We start from the raw sequence: 26,357 nt of genomic DNA, 5'->3' as shown, positions 1-26,357 counted from the left end.
TAAAGCAAATTTTGTGAAATTTATAAAGTAGGAAGCAACTTTGCGTGGTTAGAATCAGTTTTGAGTATGTATCACCAAAAACTGGAAACACAGAATAATAAATGTATTCTTTGTTTGATTAAACACGTGTGGAACAACGTATGTTTTATTTTGTTTTAGTCTAACTTTATTTTGTTTTCTAAGTTTTTTCTTAGTTAAAGAAAAGATAAGGTTACCGGAGCTTCGACGCCACCTGGATTCGAATCCAGCTATCTAGAACGCTTTAATGCTAGAAAAACATGGATTGCGAAAGATATTTAGTGATTAGTTTTTAGACCTAGAACGCTTTTGGGATAACACCACACCATAGTTATATGTAACAAAAAAAAAAAGACAAGGTATTGTTCAATGATATCTACAAACATCAATTGTCACGAACATTTCCTACTCACGTATGTTGGCATGCATTATGCATATGGTATGAATAAATACAAAAGAATATGTATGTATATTTTCTCAAAATGTGCGATGAGTCATGGCATAACAGCTTTTTCAACTCAGGAATGGAGGACACATAATGCAACTTGATTGGTCGGAGATTACAAGGACCAATAAGAGTCCTCAAATAAGGTAGAACAGCATATTTTGTTTTGATTTGGACCCACGCATTAATATAATAGAAAATGGGGGAATATACAACATTATTGCCTATTGGAGGGCTTGGATAAGCCATACCATTAAATTTATCATATGAAACCTATGTGGATGCATCTGTATGGGTAGAACATATATTTCACATTGCTTCTATATAACCAACGGGTGTGCCTCTTCGTTTATAGTGTCCCGTCAAAATTAAATACTATGGTGTGTTGGACCATACATAATCATATCAAACAAACATTTGCTGATAAATTTGAAATGTAAAGTTAAGTGACCCAAATTAAATAGCTCTAATAGGTTATCTAATAATAGTATTGGCCATTGTTTTACAATCATAATCAAACCTAAATTTTTGTATGGCACAACGTCGTAAAAAGGACAACGATATTTTGTTCATATTGTAAAATTTTAGTTCAGTTTACAACTAGTAAATATATTTTGAGCCATTTTTCTATTTGACTACATTCTATTTTAATTTTTTTTTTAAGTCAAACCAGTTTTATATACGATTTATACGAATGCAATAAACATATATTGTATGTATATACAAAATGAATATGATATGTAATTATAGTATGTTGGTTGTTTTAAGTTTAATTAGATAAAAGCTAATATATGTCTCACATACAAAAAAACACACACACACAAGTTCTTGTACATATATGTATAATGGATCCATACCTGTGTATATTATATGCCCTGTTTAGCGTTACTCATCTGTATGATTGATTAACATGATTTTTTTAACTAATTATTGATAAACTGCACGATAATTGACGGATTGTAATCGTAGGAAGTTTAACTAGAATTTATCTGAAACCTAGGACTTGTAGTTGTTTCTGAATGGTCGTCAAAATACAAATAAAATGTTTTATTCTTGTTACTCTTATCTCAGGTACGTACAGAAGAGAGGAACAAATAATTAAATTAAAGAAGCAAAAGAGACATAAATATGGTGCAAAAGATGACACAGAAGATGCACAGAAACCATCCAATAATTTAACTGTATCTTACGCTAACCCTAGGCCACGTGGCGAATTGCCATTCCTCCTCATTTGCCCCGAGTGATAATCTTTCGGCTCACCGGAGAGAGACACACAGAAAGACTATAGAAAGAAAGAGAGAGAGAGAAAGAGTGTGAGAGTGTTTAATTAAAAAGGGAGAAAGAGAGAGAGAAAGATAATGGAACAAGATGAGTGGTTGGGTACGCTAAGATACGCCAGCAAGGCGCAGGATAAGGTTTCCGTCGACAGTCTCATGCTCCGGTACCGTCCGATCGCTCCAAAGCCGACGACTGGTCAACCATGCGGTACAGGAGACAACAATAACAACAACTCATACGGTAAACGAACCAAACGAAAGTACGTTAGGGTTTCGAAGAATAATAAAACCACGTGTCGAGGAAAGAGCAGATCTGACGTGTCTGATGGTCGGGAACAAACTGGTGTCGTGACGCTGCAGCTCATGCCGGAAAAATCCGATCCGTCAGGCGACTACACGCCGTTAGATCAGGATAGTCTCGATCCGTCGCTGAAAACGATAATCGGAGTAGAAACACTAGAAACCAACACGTGGGCCACGTTTAACGGCGGCGAAACGGCGGAGGTGGAGACATGGGTGACGGTGGAGTCCGTCACAGGCGTATATGACGGTAGTTCGACTTCCCATGCGGTGGAATGTACGGACGTCGAGATGGTGGATAATCTAGGTAAGGACACGTGTCCTGCGTTCGTATCGGATGCCTCGAACCGCGTGGTTTGGGTTAACGAGGCTTACCGGAGAAATGTTTCCGGTGAAGATTGGTCGTCATCTTTGTCGTTGCCGGATGTTATGGTGTGGTTGGTGGCGGAGGAGTCTACGGTGGCTATGTATTGTAACTACCGAGCTTTCACGTGTAGGGTGAGGATGCAGTACACCTGGCAGGAGACAAAGTATACCAAAACGGTGCCGTGTGATGTATGGAAAATGGAGTTTGGTGGCTTTGCATGGAGGCTAGACACAACAGCTGCTCTGACTCTCTGGCTTTGATGCTGATTGCTGCCTGAAACATTATGGTAAGAATCATAAAGTTAAGCTATGTGATTTAAAAGTGTGAGTAATCACATTCTTTTAGTCACTTAGCAACTTTGTTTAGGCATATAAGAATATATATAAGATGGTTGAATATGAAACAAGTGATGATATTGTTGAGAAGTACCAAGAAGCTGAGAATGCTTAAATATAAAGAACATGTTGTAATAATGGCAAATGTTTATTGGCAAAGATTAAATAAAAGATGCCATTGTATGGTTTCGTACCAATTTTGGCTTCTGTTTATATTCTAGATCGATAAATCTACTAAATAAATAACAGATCAGTGTGTTTTCAGATATCGCCAGTTATTTCAAAGTTACAGAATATTTTAGTTAAAATAATTTATATAATATGATTTAACCTATATTGTCAAATAAATCCTAGATAACAAATATGATATAAACTTTAGATTTCATATTGACACACCAATATATATTTAGTATATGTTCGTAGATGGAACACATAAACTATATAGGGGTTTTTGCCAAAACTAACCCACAACTTGATTTTAATTCCAAACCTATACCCAAACTTGAATCAAATGCAAAACTAACCTAAAAGCCTAATGAAATTACAGCTCAGCCCCTTGTGACCAAACAAAAAAACAGAAGCCATTTTTACGAATATAGCCCCAGTAAATCGTCTGAGTCGTCTGAGATGTTGGAAGTCGTCTGGACGACTGAAGTGTAAGTCGTCTGGACGACTGAAGTGTAAGTCGTCTGGACGACTGAAGTATAAGTCGTCTGGTACCAGTTTATTTTAAAAATAATTTATAAATCTTGTAAAAAAATATTTTGATGCGTAAAAAATAAAAATCAAGTAATTATAAACAGTTTTAACTGATATAAATTAAGATATGATAAAATTGATTTGTTTTGAAGATATATGAGTGGAAGTAGTGAATCATGAAATACTTTGGTTTAGGAGTTTGGCAAACATATGTTGTAGTATTGTATGTATTGTTAGGGTTAGATTTTGGAAAACTAAAATGTTTTTTTCAAAAATTAGTTTTCACCTATATGTGTTTATTTCTGTGTATAGTAAACACTTTTCAAGTTTGATTTGGTTTTATGAAGTGTTTAATTAGATAATTAAGTTTAGGGGTTATGTTTAGGGTGTGGACGACTTATATTTCAGTCGTCTGTTAAATAATTTACCCGGACGACGTATATTTCAGTCGTCCAGACGACTTACTTGTAAGTCGTCTGGAAAGTCTTCTATTTTAGTTTCCCGCTAAAAATATTTAATTTCCCGCTAAAAATATTAAACTCTTCTGGACGACTTACATGTAAGTCGTCTGTTTTAATTTCTTCATCAGACGACTGAAATGTAAGTCGTCCAGGAAGTCGTCTGAGTCAAAAATATTTAATCTAATTGGATTTTTTGTCTCCCTATATAAAAAAAAATTTACACATTCTCTCTCCTCCTCTCAAATGGCTGCAACAAAAATGTAATGTTCATCATTCTAAAACTCTCCAACCTCTCTCTAATCTCTTTGACTTGAAAACACCAAACTTTATGTGAATTTTTCAGTTTTGTCTCATGTATTTCTTACTAATCTATCTCTTTTGCAGGTTTTTAATCAAATGGTACTCATCTTCCACTAATTTAGAGGTAGATCTATTAATTTTAGATATGTATTTGTGTGTGTTCTATAAATGTAGATTTATCTAATCTTCCACTCATTTTCTCTATTTTTAAGTCATTTGAACGTTTTTGAATATGCAGGTTTTTCAGATCTGGATTTGATGTGCAGGTTTTTCAGATCTGGAAGACTTCTGGGACGACTTACCTGTTAGTCGTCTGGAAGTCGTCTGGAAGTCATCTGGAAGTCTTCTGACAAAGTCGTCTGGACTTCCAGGAAGTCGTCTGGACTTCTAGGAAGTCGTCTGGATTTTTCTGAGCGTTTTGGTAAGTTCTTATGTCTGATTTTTCTTCATTTGGTAACTTCTTGTTGTATAAAGTTCTTACTTTTTTCCCAAACTAAAACTCTCCAAACCCACTCTAATCTCTTTGACTTGAAAACACCAAACTTTATATGAATTTTTCAATTTTGTCTCATGTCTTTGTTACTAATCTATTTTTTTTTGCAGGTTTTTAATTATTTGGTACTCATCTTCCACTAATTTAAAGGTAGATCTATTATTTTTAGATATGTATTTTTGTGTGTTCTGTAAAGGTAGATTTATATAATCTTCCACTCATTTTTTCTGTTTTTAAGCCATTTGAACGTTTTTGAATATGCAGGTTTTTCAGATCTGGATTTAATATGCAGGTTTTTCAGATCTGGAAAACTTCTGGGACGACTTACTTGTTAGTCGTCTGGAAGTCATCTGGAAGTCGTCTGGAAGTCGTCTGGACTTCCTAAAAGTCGTCTGGACTTCCTGTAAAGTCGTCTGGACTTCCTGTAAAGTCATCTGGAAGTCGTCTGAACTTCCTAAAAGTCTTCTGGCAAAGTCGTCTGAACTTCCTGGAAGTCGTTTGGACTTCTTAGAAGTCGTCTGAACTTCTTAAAAGTTGTCTGGTCTTGTCTACTCAAGTGGAATCCAAGCTTGTCTTTGTAGATGAATGATCTATAATAGTTTTGTTTGTGATCTGTTTTATGAATTGCATGTATACTCTTTTAGTTGTGAATTTTTTGTAAAATCAGTAATAATGTTTTCCAAGATGTATTAAATGTGCTAACAATGTGTTTACACATTTACAAATCAATGAAATAATAGACTTCAGTAGCCTTTTTCTTATCTTTGGATCTCTCATATGCAATAATAAACTCCAATGGCCTTTTTCTCATCTTAATAAACAAGAATGTTGGTAAGAGATGGAAACAAACAATAGTAACTAGTCAAAGCATATCATATTTTTTATAAGTTTGCATTGAAAAACTTAGTCAAATTTAGTAAAACTAAGGGAGATAACATATTTTGTAAATATGAGTTTTACATATCTTGAAGTTACTTATCACTCTTAAAAATACAAGTTATTCATAAACTAACGTAGAAGACTTAAAAACTAGTGGAGAAGACGCGGACGACTTCAATCTAAGTTGTCTAGACGACTAAACTATATATCGTCTGGTCAACGCAGAGGTTATTTTTGCAATTGACTTTGAAATCTGTTATTTCGGACGACTGAAAGTTAAGTCGCCTACTATTGTTTGGTTAAAAAAAAAACTCCAAAAAAGCTAGACGACTTACATTTCAGTCGTCAGAGGTTAGTTTTGCATTTGACTGGATTATTTCAGAAGTTTGACTTTTTGGACGACTTACGTTTCAGTCGTCTAGTGAAAATTAAAATAATAATATTTTTTTAAAAGTAGACGACTTAAAGTTAAGTCGTCATAGGTTAGTTTTGCAATTGAAAAAAAAAACTTCAAGATTTAATTATATACAGACGACTTATAATTCAGTCGTCCACGAGACGACTGAAATGTAAGTCGTCCAGGATTTACGAGGTTTGACCAGAATCTCGGAAAAAAATCCTGGACGACTTACAATTAAGTCGTCTGGTGGACGACTGAATTATAAGTCGTCTGTGTATAATTAAATCTTGAAGTTTTTTTTTCAATTGCAAAACTAACCTATGACTACTTAATTGTAAGTCGTTTACTTTAAAAAAAATATTATTATTTTAATTTTCGCCAGACGACTGAAATGTAAGTCGTCTGGGGAAGTCAAACTTCTGAAATTATCCAGTCAAATACAAAACTAACCTATGACGACTGAAATGTAAGTCGTCTAGGTTCTTTGGAATTTTTTTTGAAACCAAACAATAGTAGACGACTTAACTTTCAGTCGTCTCAGGTTACAGATTTCAAAGTCAATTGCAAAAATAACCTCTGCGTTGACCAGACGACTTCCAGGTAAGTCGTCTACAGCCAGACGACTGAAAGGTAAGTCGTCTACAGCCAGACGACTTCCCAAGTAAGTCGTCTGACGAACAGATCTGGAAAAAAACTCGATGTCATACCTTAAATTAGTGAGATAAGTTCCTTAGCATACATAAGGCTTCTCCAAGCACACAGAATCACAAACGGAAGTCACCCACCCATAATCGTTAGCTTCTATGACTCTATGAACCATAAAATTTTTAGAATCAAAATCTTGAGTTTTTTTAGCTCATTGTGGAGAGAAAGTGAGAGATATGTTGTGTTTAGGTCACAAGAATGGAAAAAGAAGAAGGGTAAATCGATTTTAGGAGCATTAAGAGCTTCAAATTGGTTGTTCATGGTGGTTGTGGTATTGATGACAATGGCAATCTTGTAATTACTTGAAGATGATGAGGGTGAGAGAGTAAAAATGTCATTTTCGAAAAAAAAAATTAAAAAAAAATAGATGGCATTTTCGTAAATTATATGAACTTGTGGGGTGAATAGGGCAAAACCAATTTTCAAAAAAAAAGGAAGTTAGTTTTGTGTTTGACTTTAAGTTATAGGTCAATTTTGCAAAAATCCCAACTATATATGAGGACCCCTATTAGGTGTCATATTTGGAATTAAACTACTTCACTTAGCTTTCGAATTCCCCACATTACACAAATATACAAACACTTACGTGTAATATATAAACTTATATATATGTAAGACTATACCATATAAGATTTAAGAACAACGACATGCTCCATATACTTATGTCCTTTGAACGTGCACTTGTCTGATCTTCGCTATTGGAATACTCATATATAGCTTATTTCTTTTTGGTCTAAATGTTAAGAAATTATATATAGCTTATTTCTTTATAAGTATATCGGTATATGTTTACGGCTTTGAATTTTGACATTTTCTATACATGTTTCTAGGGACTTGTAATCAGCATCATCTTAAATTCTTAATAAACCTTCTTGCAGCTCTTTAGGTATATATGCATTCATACACCCAACATTTTATGCATATCAAACAAGTGCATCATTTATCTGCGTCTATATATAAAAAAGTACGTACATCACCAGGTCTTCATTTTATGTGTATTTTGCTATAACTGATATCCATATTCTATTTTCATATGTTATTATATAATGCGTGGAAGAACTAAGAACGTTGTATGTATTTTGAATCATTCAGATTATATATGCCAGACACATGTATAGATACACTCCTCATACAAGCATGCTTATATAGTTATATGTGCATATTTGCGCATGTTATAGCATGCTTAATGGAAAATTCTTAGGGTGAGATGCTTAGCGGAATATACGAAACTGTTTCTTAATTTTTAATTAAAAAAGTTAAGAATCGGTTCTTAAATATCTAGCCGATTAATTAAGAATCGATTCTTATCTTTTTTAGTTAAACGTTAAGATACAATTTCTTATATTCCGCTAAAAATTTCACTCTAAGGACTCTTCATTAATCATATTCTTAGAGTCTATTTAACAGTATTTTAACCATATATAATTATGATAGTATATTCTTATAAAGCAAGAGTGCAATGGCTTCGTGGGCTCTGCTTATTTCTGCATGTGGAGAAGCCTCATTGGCTGCCAAAAAGGTAGACAAGTTAAAAAAGAAAAAGCCAAAAGTTCTAATGAGAAGGGAGAATAAAAAAAGTTGTAACATTCACACAGATCAAACATACACTTGGCATTCGATAAGAGAAAGACAGCGAACCAATCAGCACCTTCACATTACTCCCTTTTATACTTTCTTTCCGACAAAGCTGACGTCATTATTATGTAGGATCCGTTGATTGGTGCGGTCGTTCACGTAGCACAGTGAGCTCTAAATTGGGCCGTACGTTATGTCATGTGTTTTGTGCTCGCGTGTACTGAATTAAACAGTCCCCTTGAGTGCGGTGGAGTGTTTCAAAAAAAAGAGTGCGTTGGAATTTTTTTGGTATACGAATGACAATCTTTCACGTGTAATTGAAGGCAGAATGGCTAACCAATATAAAGATTTCGAAAGTGTTAGTTATTTAGTGAATGGTCGAGATTTTAGCTAGTGGGTAGGTTCAAATATATTTTAGAGTTGAAATCAAAGTATATATTATCTATACATAATAGTATTTGTGACTAATCGAGGGTTTTAGTGGGTAGGTTCAAGTTTATTTTAGATTTGAAATTAAAGAATATATATTAGCTAACATAATATTTTTGACTAATCAGGGGTTTTCTATATCATTATAGAAAGTTTTGTCCTATTGGTTATTCTGTTTATATCATTTCTGAGTATTACAATAACTGTTTGATATAAAAAGAAAATTAATCGAGTTTTAGTGGGTAGGTTGAAGTTAATTTTAGAGTTCAAAATCAAATAATATATATTAACTATTTTCTGGTTAGTAGAGTTTGTTTTTTTTGTCAACTAGTAGAATTTGTTTTTATGCACCACCACGAAATATAAAAGAATAAACATGAATGATATTAAGATAATGCAGAGTCACGGGATAATTCTTATCATTTAGCATATCAGTATTCAAAAACATTTTGTCTATATAGAAACACTTGTGCGATCTCTATTACTCGTTTGATAAATAGAAAAAACTAGAGTATCCACGATACACTATCATGTACGAAAGGATTTAAATAAAAGGAAAACCAAACCAAAGCAAATTATAGCATCTCTAGAAAAGTAGAGACGAATCAGTCAATCAGAGATGGCATCTGACATAAAATTTATTTATATAATCTAAAGTATTGATTGAGTCACTACAAAAAAACATCGGGATACTGAGGGAAAAAATCGTCGGTATGTCGTCGGAATAACGCTATTCCGACGACATACCGACGAAAAAAGTCCTCGGAAATATCTCCTCGGAAATTCATACTTCCTCGGAATTCCGTCGGAAATTTCCGACGGAATTCCGAGGAAACAAAATTCCGAGGAAACTCCGAGAAACATATGTTCGTCGGATGGTTCCTCGGAATAAACCGATGGAATTCCGATGGTCAAATCCTCGGAAGTTTCGACAAAACATTCCTCGGAATGTTTATCGGAAAATTTCGAGGAACATATGTTCCTCGGAAAATTCCGAGGAACATATGTTCCTCGGAAAATTCCGAGGAACATATTTTCCCTCGGAATTTTCCGAGGGAATGGAGTTCCTCGGAAAATTCCGAGGGACAAAACTCCCTCGGAATTTTCCGAGGATTCCATTCCCTCGGAAAATTCCGAGGGAATTATGTTCCTCGGAATATTCCGAGGGAAGAAAGTTCCTCGGAATTTTCCGAGGAACTACATTCCCTCGGAATTTCGAAAAAATTTATTTTTTTTAAAAAAATTTAAATTTTTTAAATTTAATTTTAAAATTTAAAATTAAAATTAAAATTGAATAAAACATTAAATAAAACATAGTAGATAATATTCAAAGTTAAATAAAACATTCAGAGTTTTTGGTAAAAAAAAAAAAAACTACGGGTCTTGGATGTTCGGGAACACCTCGTTCGGGTACATCCTCTTCATCATCTCCATCATCTGCTCGTTGAGCCTTTTCTGGGTCTCATAGCCCGCCTGTTGAGCTGCCATCTGGGTCTCCAACGCAGATATCCGATCATCCTTGTCCTTCAGCTGAGCCGTAAGAACTTCCGGATCAACATATGGCGGTGGTGCAGAAGAAGGAGCAGCCGACCGGGAGCGACGACCCAAACCGACCATACGTCCCTTCTTCTTTGGAACCGACTGAAATATAAAAAGCCAAATTTAGATAATATAAATTGATGATAAAATAAAAATCAAGAAATAAATAAATTGAACTTTAAAAAAAAAACTTACCGATTCAACGATTTCGTTGATTCGAACCCGGGACAAGTTGGTCGAAGCCGTCGAATCGTCATCATCGGTTTGAAGCTGAGACACTTCGTCGTACACCTGAGTTTGGACCAGGTCGACCACGTCCCTCACAAGACCATCATCAATCTGACCGGTCTTCTTGTTGGTATACGCCCTTTTCATTAGGGCGAGATCATCAACCGGCTCGCCCTCATTTTCTTCCGCCTTGAAAAAAAAATAAATTAAACAAACATTAGAAATTTGAAAAAATGCATAAAAAATAAAATTCTGAAACTTAAATAATTAAAGAAAGAGCGGTTGAACTTACCATGCGATCCGCGAGAGTGGCAATAGATTGGGCACCCAAGTTATGCTTGTAGATGCCCTTCCCTTTACGGTCGCTCCTGCGGTTGTTGGAGTTGGTGGAAGAAGTTTCTTTCGTCTCTTCCTTATCCCAATGCTCACACAACTCCTTCCATACCGTGTCGTTCATCGACTTTGGGACCTTTTAATTTAAAAAAAACAAAGTTTAATAATTTAAAAAATAGTTTAATAAATTAAAAATTGTTAATAAATTAAAAACTACCTTGTTTGCTTCCCACTTCTTCTTCCACTCGTACATCTGCTTCCCATAGTTGTCCATAACTTTATGGACAAAATGGTTATAGATAGAGAGCGTATCATCGGAATTCCAGTTGAATTCTTGCTGAAATAGTTTAAAAATAGTTTTTAAGCACAAAAATATAAATAGTTTAATAATTACAAAAATAGTTTTAATAAATAAAAAATAGTTTAATAAATATAGAAAATAGTTTAATAATTACCAAAAAAAAAGTTTTAATAAATAAAAAATAGTTTAATAATTAAAAAAATAGTTTTTAAAATATTTAAAATGTTTAATAAATATAGAAAATAGTTTAATAATCACAAAAAATAGTTTTAATAAATAAAAAATATAAGTAAAAATTTTGAATACTTACCGCAAACTGACGAAACCACAGATGCTGCTTCTCGACGGGAAAGTGAGTGAAAGTCGGATGTCCCTTGTCGAGGGCAGAGTACATCATACGGTTGATCCATGCGCTGATCCCGTTCCCGGATCGGTTGAACCTAATAAAAAGAACAAATTATTAATAATCAATCAAATTTTAAGGATAAAAAATAAAAGTTTAAATTACCATGTTTGACCATGTCCATGTGGATACTCAGTGAGATAGGGAAGATGGTCACGACCGGGCTGTCGAACCAACTCCGCAACGCTCATCACTCCCGGAGGACCGGGTGCAGCAGCGGGACCAGGAGCGGGTGCAGCAGCGGGAGCGGGAGCAGCAGGAGCGAGTAATGGAGAGGGAGATGTATGGTATGAGCTGTGGGGCGAAACGGAATCCTGAACATGGCTGGAAGAACCCCGAGACTGGCTCCCCATACCACCCCGGCTACGACGCTGGCGAGGCCGGATCTGATCATCATTAGACCTGTAAATTAAAAAAAAAAACATATTTCAAAATTATAGTTTTTAATCACAAAAATATAAATAGTTTAATAATTAATAAAAAAAGTTTTAATAAATAAAAAATAGTTTAAAAATTTTAAAAATAGTTTAAATAAATCCCAAAAACATAATAATAACGAAAAATAGTTTTAAAAATGTTTAAAATGTTAAATAATTACAAAAATAGTTTTCATAATATTAAAAATGTTTAATAAATATAGAAATTTATATTTTACATATAAAATACATAAAACGTTTTATAACCACAAAAAAATGTTTTTAAATATTATATAAATGATTTTTAATCTTAAAAAAAGTTTTATAGATTTTAAAAATGTTTAATAAATATATAAATGAATTTAAAATGCAAAAAATAGATTTTATATACAAAAAACGTTTTCAATATATATATATAATTTCAAATTCGATTTTTATAACCACAAAATTAATAAAAACTAAAAAAAAAATTCAAATCAAGTGAAATACATAATCAAACTCGATTTTACACAAATCTACCATTCACCCTAACAAAATCTATAAATCTCATTCCAAAATCATCAAATCTACTTAAAAACCATACAAATCTAACCTAAAAGAGTGGGATAGGGTTCTTACATGATTATGGGGGAGGATTAGGGGAGATTCGCCGGAAAAACGCGAGAGAGAACGGTGGAGTCGCCGGAAATCGCGAGAGGAGAGGCTGTGCGGCGCGGAGAGAAAGAGAGAAATGGGGAAGAAGATCGGGCTCGCCCTAATATTATGAGGGGTCCGACGGAAACTATCCGTCGGAATTTCCTCGGAAATATTTTATATTTCCGTCGGAATTTCCTCGGAATTCTTTGATTCAATTTTCCCGAAATATTTGGCGGCTAGGTTAACCCGGTTAAATGAAAATATTCCGACGAACAAGGATTCCTCGGAATACCCTCGGTAATCTCCGAGGAATTTCTGAGGAACCAGGGTTTGGGGTTTTAAAACATCGATTATTTTCGCCGTATTTCATTTCTTATACAATTATAATGCATACCATTGAGGATTCTTTGTATAGATGATCATAAACCATGAAATAACACAATTTCAAAAATAATTGTAAGTATTCCCTTTACCGTTTATTAAAGTGTATAAGTGTTTCTCTTATGTTGTGTGGTTTTCGTTCATGTAATCGTAAAAAGTGTTTGTTATTGGATAAAACACCAAAGTTCATAGTTCCAAACATCATAATCTGGTTATGACACTTAATGAAGGTTATATACGTGTTATTCAATCCGTAAAACGTTGTTTTCAATTTAAAACCCCAAGTTCCTCGGAATTTCCTCGGAATATACCGAGGAGATTCCGAGGAGATCCTTATGTTCGTCGGCATTTCCTCGGAATATACCGAGGAGATTCCGAGGAAAAAGAATCTATAATCAAATCCCCAATTCCTCGGAATTTCCTCGGAATTTTCCGAGGAAATTCCGACGAACATAAAGAGTTCCTCGGAATTCCCTCGGAAAATTCCGAGGAAATTCCGAGGAACTTTGGGTTTTCAATCGAGAAGATCTATTCCGAGGAAATTCCGAGGAAAACCTATTTGTCCTCGGAATTTCCTCGGAATTTTCCTTTAAAAAAAAAAAAAAAAAAAAGGTCGACGCTAGTCTGTTTCCGAGTCGTCATCACCAGATGAATCTGAATCTGGATCTTGGTGAAACTCTCCAATCACTGGTTCATCCTCTACGTGAACGGCGGCTTCTTCTCCGAAGTCGGTTAAATCGACTACAAGGCCAACTCCACCTAAATCTTCTGCTGCACTTAAGTTGCCGGATGTGCTTGGTTGTAGTGGGTCTTCCAGCTCAGAACTTCCCTGAACTCGGCCTCTCGGGTTGAGTCTTGTAACAGTAACCCATGGATCATCTCTGTTCCTTACCCGGGGGTACTTGATATAACAAACCTGATCGGCCTGAGAAGCAAGAATGAAAGGATCATAATATTGCAGCTTCCGTCTTGAATTTACTGATGTAACACCAAATGCATCTGTTCTCACACCTCGATCTGGAGTGTTGTCGTGCCAGTCACAATAGAAAACAGTACAGCGCAATCCAACCATGCCCAAATACTTGATTTCCAAAATCTCATTTATGTGTCCGTAGTATACATCATCTCCTGATGCAGAACAAACACCAGCATCGTAAGTCGTACTCGAACGTCTTCTCTTCTGAGTTGTGAATGCATATCCTCGAGTACAAAATCTCGGATATGACTTCACAACAAAGTTTGGTCCAACGACCATCTCGCGTATCCAATCGTCAAATGTTTCACCTCTGGCCAAACCATCACTCACATAAGTAAACATCCATCCACCAAATTCTCTCTGCTTCATTTCTTCTAGTTCGTCATCTGTGGCGTATCTATATTCTAACCGCTTTTCTGCCATGAAAATCCTTTCATATTGAAGAACATCTTCGCAGTTGGTGAGTAAATATGTTTGCAAATGACTGCGCTCCTGATCAGTAAGTCGACGGTCCTTTGGTTTTCCGCTAAGTCGTCCAACGTCTGTGAAAATGTCTGGAACCTTCCAATGATATGTTGCCCGTTCGCCTCTATCATCATGCCGAGCAGGTCTTCTGTTTTTGGTCTGAACTTCTGCTGGAAAGTAGTACTCGGCAAAGTTTGAAGTTTCTTCATTGATCATCTGTGCGACTATAGACCCTTCCACCCTACTTAAATTTTTCACCATCTTCTTCAAATGGAACATATACCGCTCATACAGATACATCCATCTATACTGCACAGGACCACCAAGTTCCAATTCTCTTACCAGGTGAATAACAAGATGCTCCATAACATCAAAAAATGAGGGAGGAAATATCTTCTCAAGGTTGCACTGAATCACAGCTATGTTAGTCTTCAAATTTTCAATACCTTCAAGAGTCACTGATCTTGTGCATAAATCGCGGAAGAAACCACTTATCCCTGCAATTGCTTCATGAACATTTCGTGGTAATAGTTCCTTGAAGGCAAACGGAAGGAGGCGCTGCATCATTACATGGCAATCATGGCTTTTCAAGCCAGTAAACTTTCCTTCCTTTCTGTCGATACAGTTACGCAAATTAGATGCGTAACCGTCTGGAAATTCCACATCGTTTGAAATCCAATCAAAGAACGCATCCTTTCCCGCTGCATCAAGTCGGTATATGGGAAAAGGAGCCCTACCACTCTCATCAACATGAAGTTCTGAACGATCACATATATCGACTAAATCGAGTCTTGACTTCAAATTATCCTTTGTTTTACCTTGAACATTAAGGATCGTGTTCATGAGATTGTCAAAAAAGTTCTTCTCGATATGCATGACATCTAAATTATGCCTTAGTAGATGATCCTCCCAGTATGGCAGATCCCAAAAAATACTTTTTTTGTGCCAGTTATGTAGGTTTCCAACACCATCTACCGGAAAATGCTCATGTCCACCGACGTCTGGCGTCCTTTCTGCACCAAAATCTCTAAGTTGTGTCTTCAAATCTTTCCCACGAATTTCCGGAGGTGGACTGTCAAACACCCTCTTGTTCTTCGTAAACAAATTCCTACTTCTACGATATGGATGATCTGGTGGTAGAAATCTCCTGTGACAGTCAAACCAACACGTTTTCCTTCCGTGTTTTAGTTGGAAAGCATCAGTGTTATCTTGACAATATGGACATGATAGCCTTCCATGCGTTGTCCATCCAGATAACATACCATATGCTGGAAAATCACTTATTGTCCACATTAGTACTGCCCGCATTTGAAAGTTTTCTTTACACGAAACATCGTATGTTTCAGCACCTTGAGCCCATAGTTGTTGCAACTCATATATTAGTGGCTGAAGAAACACATCAAGTGATCTCTTAGGATGCTCTGGTCCGGGAACGAGAATCGAGAGAAACAAAAACTCTCGTCGCAAGCACAAGTTTGGGGGTAGGTTGTATGGTGTAAGAATGACTGGCCATAGAGAATACTGTCTTCCACTCTTGCCAAACGGGCTGAAACCATCAGTACATAATCCAAGGTAGACATTTCTTCTCTCATACGCAAAGTCGGGATACTTTGATTGGAAATGCTTCCACGCTTTTGCATCTGAAGGATGTCTGATCTCACCATCTGTTGAGTGCTCCGCATGCCATCTCATTGGTTGCGCTGTGCGTTCAGACAGATACAGCCTCTGCAACCTTTCCGTCAAAGGCAAATACCACATCCTTTTATATGGTACTGGAACTCTTCCACTCGTATCTTTATAACGAGGCTTCCCACAAAATTTGCATGAAACCCGCTGTTCATCCGCCCTCCAATAAATCATGCAGTTGTCTCTGCATACATCTATTACCTGATACGATAAACCAAGACCAGCTACGAGTTTCTGAACCTCGTAGTATGAGCCAGGAGCTACATTATCTTCGGGTAGAATACCTTTTACATAATCAGCAATCGCATCCACACAGTCTTCAGCCAAATTATAATCCGTCTTAATGCCCATCAATCTTGTAGCAGATGATAAAGCTGAATGACCATCTCTGCAACCTTCGTACAATGGTTGCTTTCCAGCATCCAACATATCATAAAATCTCCTAGCTTCGGCATTGGGTAAATCTTCCCCTCTAAAATGATCATTTACCATCTGCTCAGTACCTACACCGTAATCTACATCCGTTCTAATTGGATCTTCTAATCTAACCGCTGGCTGAGGTTCGCTAGTACTACCATGTTCATAATCAGTTTCTCCATGATGATACCAAATTTTGTAACTTCGTGTAAACCCACTCAAATATAGATGAGTCCAAACATCCCATTGTTTAATAACTTTTTTATTTTTACAATTAGAGCAAGGACATCTTAACATACCTGTTTTTGCTTCCGGTTGTCGGTGAACTAACCCCATGAATTCGGTTATACCTTGTTGGTATTCTTCCGTAAGCAATCTCGTGTTCGGATCCAAATGAGGTCGATCGATCCAAGAACGAAAATAATTTGAAGAAGACATGTTTTTTATGAATCAAATTCGTGTGTAAAGAAAGTGAGAGGGAGGATGAAGATATGGAGTGAATGAAGAGGAAGAGGGGTGCTTGTATTTATAGTTGAAATCCTGCCGACAGTCCGAGGAAATTCCGACGGAATTCCGATGCAAACGGCTAGTTCGTCGGAATTTCCTCGGAATTTTTAAAATCCCCCAACGGCTCTCCAACGGCTCTCTAACGTCTATAATATTTCCTCGGAATTCATCGGTTTTTTCCGAGGAATACTAGTTTCCTCGGTATTCCGTCGGAATATTCCGACGAGATGAATTTTCCTCGGAATTCCGTCGGAATATTCCGAGGAAATTCCGAGGAAGCCAAATTTTGTGTTTCCTCGGAATTGCCTCGGAAATTCCTCGGTATATTCCGAGGAATTCATTTTCCGTCGGAACGTCCGTCAGAATACCGCTGTTTTCTTGTAGTGAGTAACTTGTAGTACTATTTTTGTGGTTGAAGTAGGGTTCCATTGGCGTGAGAGGCTCCACGTTTACAGTCGCTTTCGATAGTGGTATAATAGATGGAGGTCTCTCGTTCGTCCAGCATTTGGTTGGACCTGGACCATAATCTCGACGTCCCATCACCACAGATACGCCAGCATATAAGCATCATCAAATAACTATTAGACCCAATCAATTCGAAATCCGCTCCTACAACTAAAATATAATTTACTTATAAACTATTATCTTGAACTTGATATCGAACACATGATCAATTTTGGTATATACTTATATTTGATCTATTTTTTATATATAAATGATCAAATTTTGGTATATATAGGCTCCGAATGTTACGATCCGCACCGTCCCGCACCGATGTTAACACTAACAAAAATATCTATATATCATATATCTATATATTTTTATAATTGTACAACCTCGATTGTCTCGTACCGCTCAATCCGTTGTTACCATTCGGAGTTATAATTATTGTTGGAGTTAGCTTGAACTTGAAGAAACTTTAACCAACAAGTTATTTGATTCCTAGTTGGATTATGATTTGTTTAGATAATGATCTTGATATAATGTGTGTTTATCTACTAGGATTAGGTTTTTGGTTGCTATATAAATATAGCTTATGTCATTAGATAAAACCGTGTAAGTTGATTGTGATCTTAAGAACAAAAGCTTGAGGTATTTTCCTAAAGCTATTGATTGATTGAATAAAAGAAGGACTTCTTTTATCCGGTATCAATCCGGGGTCTTTCCCGTGCTCTTCAATTTTTGTTAACTTTGATATGCTATTACAGATGCAAAAAGATCCTAGCTTGGAAAAGAGAACATCGATGTTTCCTTGGTTGATATGGTATTTATGGAAAGCACGGAACGAGGTGTTTCCTTGATTGATATGGTATCTATGGAAAGCACATAACGAGAAATACTTTAACAAAAAGTACACATCGCCGATGGATACTCTACAACTTGTATGTCATGAAGCTGAAGCATGAAAGCTAGCACAAATCCTACTGGAGATTATTTTGGACGCGGAGGGTAGTGCAGCGAAGGAGAATGAAGTAGATGGCCAAGATATGAGGGAAAGATGGAGATTCCAGTTTGATGTGTCATGGACATTACAAGATACTGAAGTGGGCTTGGGATTCACCATGTTCGATGGAGATACTGAGATAATGCGGGGGCAGTGGAAACCCATCAACTCTTCCTCACCAATCCACGCGAAGCGGAGGGTCTAGTCTGGGGTATGGAGGAGCTCAGTGGCCGCGGTTTTAAGCAGGTTCTTTTTGAATCGGACTGCCAGCAGTTGGTACAAAACATAAATCCCTCCAAGCAATGGCTAGCACTTGAACCAGAACTCGATGCTATTGAATCACTTCGAACAACTTTCACTTCTTTTACTTTGAGCTTTAAGAGGCTCGATCACACGACTTACATTACACGCTTGTAGACATTGTAGCTCACGAGGCTGGCATGTTAGGACTAGTTTGATCATGAAATAAGCTTTTTTGTCACATTACTTTTGATTATCAGATAAACTTAGATAAAATCGTTTTTTCTATATTCCAGTTAAGCAAAATCTTCATAATTTTAAAATTAAAAAATTTCACGGGTTATTTGAGGAAATTGTTGTTCCACACTTGTAGTTGTTTTTTTTTTTTTGACTAAAGGCTTAACACTAGTAGTTTGTGTTCTCTGACTAAGTGCTTTCTCAGATGTGTGCTTAGAGACTATTGTTTTTTAGAAATTCTTAGGTTCACCTCCTAGGTGAACCTATAGGTTCACTCAACCAATAGGATTTAGTTATTTTAGATTTAATATCTTTTAAAAAAGAAAACCAAATAATAAAAATTATGAAATTATATTATATTTTTAAAATAAAAAAATTAATAGTAATTACCATAAAAAGCTTTTTTTTAATATTGTTAAACCAGTTAGTAAAATATTAAATCCTAAACCTTAAACCATAAACACTAAACCCTAAATCTTTGGATAAATCCTGAACCCTTGGGCAAATCCTAAACCTTAAACCCAAAACCCTCAATCCTAAACCCTAATACTAAACCCTAAACCCTAAATTCTAAACACTAAACCCTAAACCATAAACCTTGAACTCTTGGAAAATCCTAAACCCTAGACCCTTAATTATAAACTCTAAACCCTTAATCTACCTTTAATCCTAAACCGTAAGGGTTTAGGGTTTTAGATTAAGGGTTTAGAGTTTGGTTTAGGTTTAACATTAATGGTTTAGAGTTTAGGATTTGCCCAAGGATTTAAGATTTATCTAAGGGTTTAGGATTTAATATTTAAAATTTAGGGTTTAAAGTTTAGTATTTTGCTGACTAGTTTAATAATATTTGAAAAAATGATAATTTCTATTATTTTTTATTTATTTTAGAAACATAATATAATTTCACAAATTCTTGTTATATGGTTTTTTTTTTTTAAGATATTGAATCTAAAATAACTAAATTCTATTGGTTGGTTGAACTTTTAAATTCACCAAGGGGTGAACCTAAGAACCTCTCATTGTTTTTGTTACAATCTTCCACAATAAGATATTGGTTGGGTGAACTTCATATTTCCAAAATATTTTCTTCACGTAACCCAATTCCAAAATTTTCAAAAAGAAAATGATGTACACAACCATGCGTTGTATTTTCCTTAGTTATAAGCAAATTAATTTTATTAATAATAATATGAAATATCAATTTTTATTAAAACTAAAATATTTCTCGTTTCATAAAATAGGAAAAAATTCATTCATATAAGTTTGTTATTCTTTTTCAACTTTCTTACTCCCCCACTTTCTACAATTTTTGGTTATGATTTTAGAAAGGAAAACTACTATCAAATGATTTATTTTGGATAATTATAATAAATATTTATAGATAGATTTTAACATATATAACAATCTTATTTTTTTCATTAAAAAAGTGTTGTGATCAGGTTATGTAGCAATTTTGAAGAATCAAATTTATATAATACTAACATATATCCTAAGTTGGGCTTATTTTTTATCAGATGGATACAGGCTTAGCCCAGTTATTTGTTTTGTTTGCAGTCCAACCGAGTTCCTTACCCGCAATGGTCTTGGGTCCAATGTAAGAAGGATTTTAAGGGAAACTCTTTTTAACATTGTTCTTATGAAATTGTGAAAAATACTTTGGAGCCACCAAGTCTATGAGAAACACTCTAGCGCTATTTAGGTCAACCCAAAATATAATCTAACACGTGACACTGTAATGTCACTACAGGGTCACGTGTGATATATCTACAAGTGAAACTGGAAACACTCGAGCCACATCCTAGAAATTTATTCGACCAACCAAAAACGGTACACAAATCAATAGACTATCTGAGGAAACATGACATACATGATACATGTCATTTACTTTTTCCAACAATAGACTTCATGTTGTTTCGTTATTGAAGAAACAAACTCCTTTCCGTTTTCTTCTAGCGTAGTGAACTCACCAGTGGCTTCTAGAGAGGGACAGTGATTTAAATCAACACGCAAACTCACATGACCACTTGACCGCTATTAAAAAAAAGTCAATGATTACCGTTAATAACGTCAGACGCGCGTGGACGCTGAATTTCTACCGTTAAAAAGATGGCCACGTAGGACACTTAAAAGGAAAACCACGTTAAGTAAACGTTAACTCACGGCAGACAATAATCATATCGACCGTTGGATATAGATCTGGCGGCTATTACAACAATCGATACAGTCCGTCCGATCAGACAAATTGGGAAGCTTTTGTTCGATCCTCCCCGACTTGGGTTCTGTCTTTAGCCTTATTTTTCTCTCACGCGAAAAGCTCTCTGATATTTTTATACATCGCCGACGATTCGATCTCGAGAGCTTCTGGGTTTGTTTCCGTAAGTCGATTCGAGATTCTAGGGTTTGTTGTTTCAGTCTTCTTCTTCTTCTGCTTCGTGACGCGTTTTGTTTGAGGGCGATTTTGGTTCTAGGGTTTCTGTAAATTTCCCCCCTTTTTGGGAATAATTGCTTCCCTTTGATTGGTTCCTTCGTGGAGAGCTCGCATCTGAGGTTGATTGAGGTTTCAAGTTCTTGTCTTGGTTTGATTTGAAGTTGATATCCGTGGAGGAGGGCTTGTGACGATTCAGCTATTAGGAGCTGCTAATGGTAACATTCAATCTGTTTTGGTTATGGGTTTTTGCTAAATTGAATGATTAGAGCTGGAAAAGAAGGTTTCATTCGATTTGGAATCAGCCTAGGGTTCCTATAACTATATAAAGTGAAATTGGGTTAGCAAAACATATTTATTTTTGTTTCAGCATGCAATGTTCGAGAAATTGCTAGGCAGTACCTAAAGTGATTATTGATTAGGCAGCCGCCTAGACGTGTTCTGGTTAATTAGCAGTGTTTAGATCTTTTTGTTTGTGTCATGACAAGTTTGTTGCCGCTGTCGTAATTTTGAGCAAATGTTTGTACCTAATCTGTTGAAATGGGAATAGGAACTGTCTCTGTGAGTTTTTTTTGAGGGGTAAGTATTAGTTTCTGTTGATATGTGATGCAGGTCTGTTGCAAATTGTGAATTTTAGAAGCGAGGAAGGGTTATATATATTTGTTGAAGTTCTTTCTTGCCAAAAGAGATGGTTGAAAGTGCTGCGTTCCCAGGAGGGTATTATCGGAACACTTTCGAGGCAGCGCCTGATGAATCAGAGGGCTCTGGAAGCTCTGCGCAGATTGATACCGAGGTTACTGCTTCTGACAACTCAAGCACTCCTGCACGAAAGTGTGTTAAGTTGAGTCCTGATGATGAAGATCCTTACGGTGTCCAGAGACAAGTCATTTCTCTGTATAACATGTCGCAGTCCGAGAGGAAAGATTTGATTCATCGGCTTAAACTGGAGCTAGAGCAGACTAAGATAGTTCTTAAGAATGCTGAGTTGCAGAGGTTGAACACACCATCTGTGTCGTCTACTAGTGCTAGGATGGGTTTCAACTCTTCTCAGAAGCCATCATCACGTGTCAGCAGTTCGAAGAGGCCATCTGATTTTGCAATGGGACCGGGAAAGAATGTTCGGCACCAGCCTGGGGCGGCTTCTCGTGGATGGAACCGTGGCTCCTCGGGGAAGTTTGAGTCTTCCTCCAAAGAGTCTATTCCCAGCGCTTCTAACGTGATACTGATGAAGCAATGCGACACGTTGCTGAAAAAGCTTTGGTCCCATCCGCATTCTTGGGTTTTTCAGGCGCCGGTTGATGTGGTGAAGCTTAACATACCGGACTATCTCACTATCATCAAGCATCCCATGGACTTGGGGACGATAAAGAAGAACTTAGCGTCTGGTGTATACTCAAGCCCACATGAGTTTGCTGCTGATGTGAGGCTTACATTTACAAACGCGATGACGTATAACCCTCCAGGGCATGATGTTCACATCATGGGGGATATCCTAAGTAAACTGTTCGAAGCAAGGTGGAAAGCTATCGAAAAGAAACTACCAGTGACTCTGCCTGCAGTCACAGTGGAGCCTCGTGAAGAGAAGAGAGCTGCTGTATTTGTTCCTCCGGCGAAGAAGAGAAAGATGGCTTCTTCACCTGTTAGAGAGAGTGTTCCTGAGCCAGTGAAGGCACTTGTGATGACAGCAGAGGAGAGGCATAGATTGGGGAGACAACTCGAGTCACTACTGGAGGAACTTCCTGCGCAGATCATTGACTTCTTGAAGAAGCACAGTTCAAATGGAGGAGAAATTGCGGAAGATGAGATCGAGATAGACATCGATGTTCTCAGTGATGAAGTACTGTTCAGTCTTAAAAAGCTTCTGGATGAACACATCCAAGATAAAGAAGCGAAGCAGTCGAACGTTGAACCTTGTGAAATAGAGGTAACTGTCGTCTCACCTGCTGGAACAAATTTTTTAAGCTCAAAATTTACTGAGAAGGATCAAATTTCTTTTGTTGCAGCTTCCCAAAGGATCAGGACCGAGCAGTTCGTTGCTGCAACGAGGTGAAACTCAGAATCTGTTTACAAATTATGTTCTGGATTTATACTTGCAGTGATCATTGTATCCACCGTTTTTTTTACCTTTGCTCTGCTTATGTGTGCCTTTCTAGGAAATGAAATGGCTGATGAGTATGTCGGTGGAAACGAACCTCCTATCTCAAGGAGCTCCAGTGGTTAGTCATAATCCATTCAACTCCTTCAGAAAACTTGCTTGTTCTAGGTTTTCTATGGATGGCATAACATATCACTGACTCATGTTTGTATCAGAACCTTTACACAGTGTGCCTCCACTCCTATGTTAATAACATGATATTTGTAGCCTTTTCGTTTTTGTTGCTATCAAGTTTTATATTTTTATTAGATCTCATTAGATTCTATGGTGGTTGTGGATTGACCAGCTTAGTTGAAATTTTTTGTAGAACCTAGAATCTCTTCTTGCATAAAATAGGGAGTTTGGTAGGTTTCTGTAGCATCAGTTGCTTATAACAAGTTCTGTATGTTACTGATTTGGGTGTTGCTTTTCAGATTCTGAGTCTGGGAGCTCTGAAGATCAATCTGATGACGCTAAACCAATCATCCAAGAGGGTGGTTCCAAGGTATAATTTACAATATTAGCTTTTCAAGGTGTGTAATTTGTTATGAATCTAAACCACCCAACTGATAACATTTCCAGATACCTGAAACTACAAATTCCGAGGCTCAAAGAGATGAAGACACGAGGATCGATGATCTTCTTAATGGAAGTGGTGAGTATTTAAAATCTTTGGAAATCATAAGCTTGAGGTTTTTTGTTTGTGTTGCAGTAAAGAAATGTAATAGATGTTGGTGATTGCGGCTGGTTGCAAAATTACTGTTTTTTTTTCTTACAGTTTACATCTTTGGTGTATTTATTACAGAATCTAATGGTGCTCCGGAGCAAATGGATATTTCAACTCAGCAAAAGCCTAGTTCTGATGAAACAGATGGTCAGCCTGATGGTGAGATGCAGAGTTTTATTTAGTTGGGTCATGGAGTGAGTATCTCACAGACTTAATGCTTTTAGGAAATACATTGGAGAATCCGGTTTCATCTGAGAAGAAATATAGAGCTGCGCTGTTGAAGAACAAGTTTGCAGATATCATTCTAAAAGCACGCGAGAAAACACTTCCACAGGTCTGTCTACTTCTCCTCACTTTAGCCTAATCTTTATTTGAACTTGGTTGAAGAGTTTCTTTTGATCCTGGGACTAAAATGATCTTGCATGAGAGCAGAATAGTAATAAGGGCGACCCGGAAAAGCTTCGTAAGGAAAGAGAAGAACTCGAACTGAAGAAGAAGAAAGGTTGTTTATATAAAAGTCACCTGATCCTTCTAACGGAAACCAAGTTTTTTAGTTTTATGTTCTAACTGGAAAATTTCTATTTTGTGTTGCCAGAGAGAGCACGGCTACAAGCTGAGGCAGAGGCAGCTGAAAATGCTCGTCGCCAAGCCGAAGCAGAGGCCGCTGCAGAAGCCGCTGCTGAGTCTAAGCGGCAGAGAGAAGTTGAAAGAGAAGCCGCTCGCCAAGCTTTATTGAAGGTACATTACATAACGCATTACAGGATCACAAACTCTGAGAAGAGTCAATAAAATGTTCAACCATATGTTTGACTCTGGTGCAGATGGAGAAAACTGTAGAGATCAACGAGAACTCGCGGTTCCTCGAGGACCTAGAGATGCTTAGATCAAGTGTGCCGGAGCAACTGCTTAGCTCAGTAGATGAAATCAGCCCCGAGAGAACTTTAGACGCCCTTGGAAGTTTCAACCTCGGAGGAATGAACCCTCTTGAGCAACTCGGACTGTATATGAAACAAGATGATGATGAAGATGAGCCCGAGGCCCCTCCTACTGTTCCAAAACTAGCCACAGACGTGGAAGAAGGTGAAATCGATTGAAAAATAAGTGTAAACATGTATGAAACTATAGCCAGGGCTGGTACACAGACACACAAGACATGGATGCCTTATGAGAAAAGGTCAACACTATGGCTCATTGTTTTATGAGCTATGGAATGGATATCTCTCAAAAGACGAGTGGTGGTGTGAATATGTAGAACACGAAGCAAACGATTAAAACTTTATAGAGAGTCCTTTGTGTTTGTGTATCATATTTTATTTTTAAAAAAAGGAAAAAAAAGGTAAGACCATTGTTTGTGTAAGAATCTTATGTTGTTTACATTTGGTCTATTAGATGACTCCCTTTGAAATGATTAGTAGCGAGTCTTTTCTAATGTGGGTGTGAAACCACCAGAGATCAGTAACCATTTCTGGATCGGCTAAATTTTACAAGCGAGTTAGAAGATTATTTTGCCTTCCTCATCAACCAAATCATTAATGTAACTATGAAACATGTAACAATTCAAGCAAAGCGATGCTGAGATCTCAAAACATGTAGCAATTGTTCAAGACACACGATACCATAAAGACATTATTATTAACAAATATAGTCATTTTAGCAACATTATCTAATCACTATTTATTTTCTTAACGACATTGTTTTGGATTGTTGATATAGGTGCCTAAACAAACCAAATTTGAAAACCCAAAGCGAACCCAGTCTAGACCGATAAAAATTAATTTTAACCAAACTGAATCCGAAATAAATAGTGAACGAGATTTGTTTTATAGTATTTCGGGTTATGACTTTTTTCTCAACCGAATCCAAACCAAATGAATATCTGAAAAAAATCAGTTTTTTCTAGAAATATACTCATACCGAACCAAAACTTTATCTCGAATAAGTACAAAAAAAAAACTCTAAAATTTCATTGATTACTTAAAGTAAAATAAGTAATTAATACTTGAATAATTAACTCAAATACTTAATTTCACATATTTTGCTATGTGATGCTCTTTTTTCTTCTAAATGGTCGAGTTTATTGGGTCTGATGTATTTTTTGCTTCGGATTAATTATCGAATATGCTGTGTTTGCACATAGTTTTAAGTTTTATTCTCTAATTTCATTGTATTTATTCTCTAA

At 36.4% G+C, this 26,357-nt stretch overlaps 2 protein-coding genes across 2 annotated transcripts; both read left to right on the top strand.

Annotated features, from left to right (window-relative positions):
• The first annotated feature begins 116 nt into the window (after positions 1 to 116).
• On the top strand, positions 117 to 4,333 carry LOC103875234. Its single transcript, XM_033273092.1, has 2 exons — positions 117 to 2,693; positions 4,287 to 4,333. The coding sequence occupies exon 1, from the start codon at positions 1,822 to 1,824 to the stop codon at positions 2,665 to 2,667; it is 846 nt and encodes a 281-aa protein (XP_033128983.1). The 5' UTR covers positions 117 to 1,821; the 3' UTR covers positions 2,668 to 2,693; positions 4,287 to 4,333.
• A 16,812-nt stretch (positions 4,334 to 21,145) lies between these two features.
• Positions 21,146 to 25,587, top strand: LOC103875233 (transcription factor GTE8). Its single transcript, XM_009153730.3, has 11 exons — positions 21,146 to 21,535; positions 21,930 to 23,241; positions 23,321 to 23,363; positions 23,471 to 23,533; positions 23,886 to 23,956; positions 24,034 to 24,106; positions 24,257 to 24,337; positions 24,403 to 24,512; positions 24,611 to 24,680; positions 24,774 to 24,916; positions 25,000 to 25,587. Exons 2-11 carry the CDS (start codon positions 22,006 to 22,008, stop codon positions 25,270 to 25,272), a joined length of 2,163 nt encoding a protein of 720 aa, XP_009151978.1. The 5' UTR covers positions 21,146 to 21,535; positions 21,930 to 22,005; the 3' UTR covers positions 25,273 to 25,587.
• The last annotated feature ends 770 nt before the right edge of the window (positions 25,588 to 26,357 follow it).

This window comes from Brassica rapa, chromosome A06 (genome assembly GCF_000309985.2).
Source record: "Brassica rapa cultivar Chiifu-401-42 chromosome A06, CAAS_Brap_v3.01, whole genome shotgun sequence".
NCBI lineage: Eukaryota > Viridiplantae > Streptophyta > Magnoliopsida > Brassicales > Brassicaceae > Brassica > Brassica rapa.
Note: the sequence above shows the minus strand (reverse complement) of the source record. Positions and strands in the feature narration are given on the sequence as shown.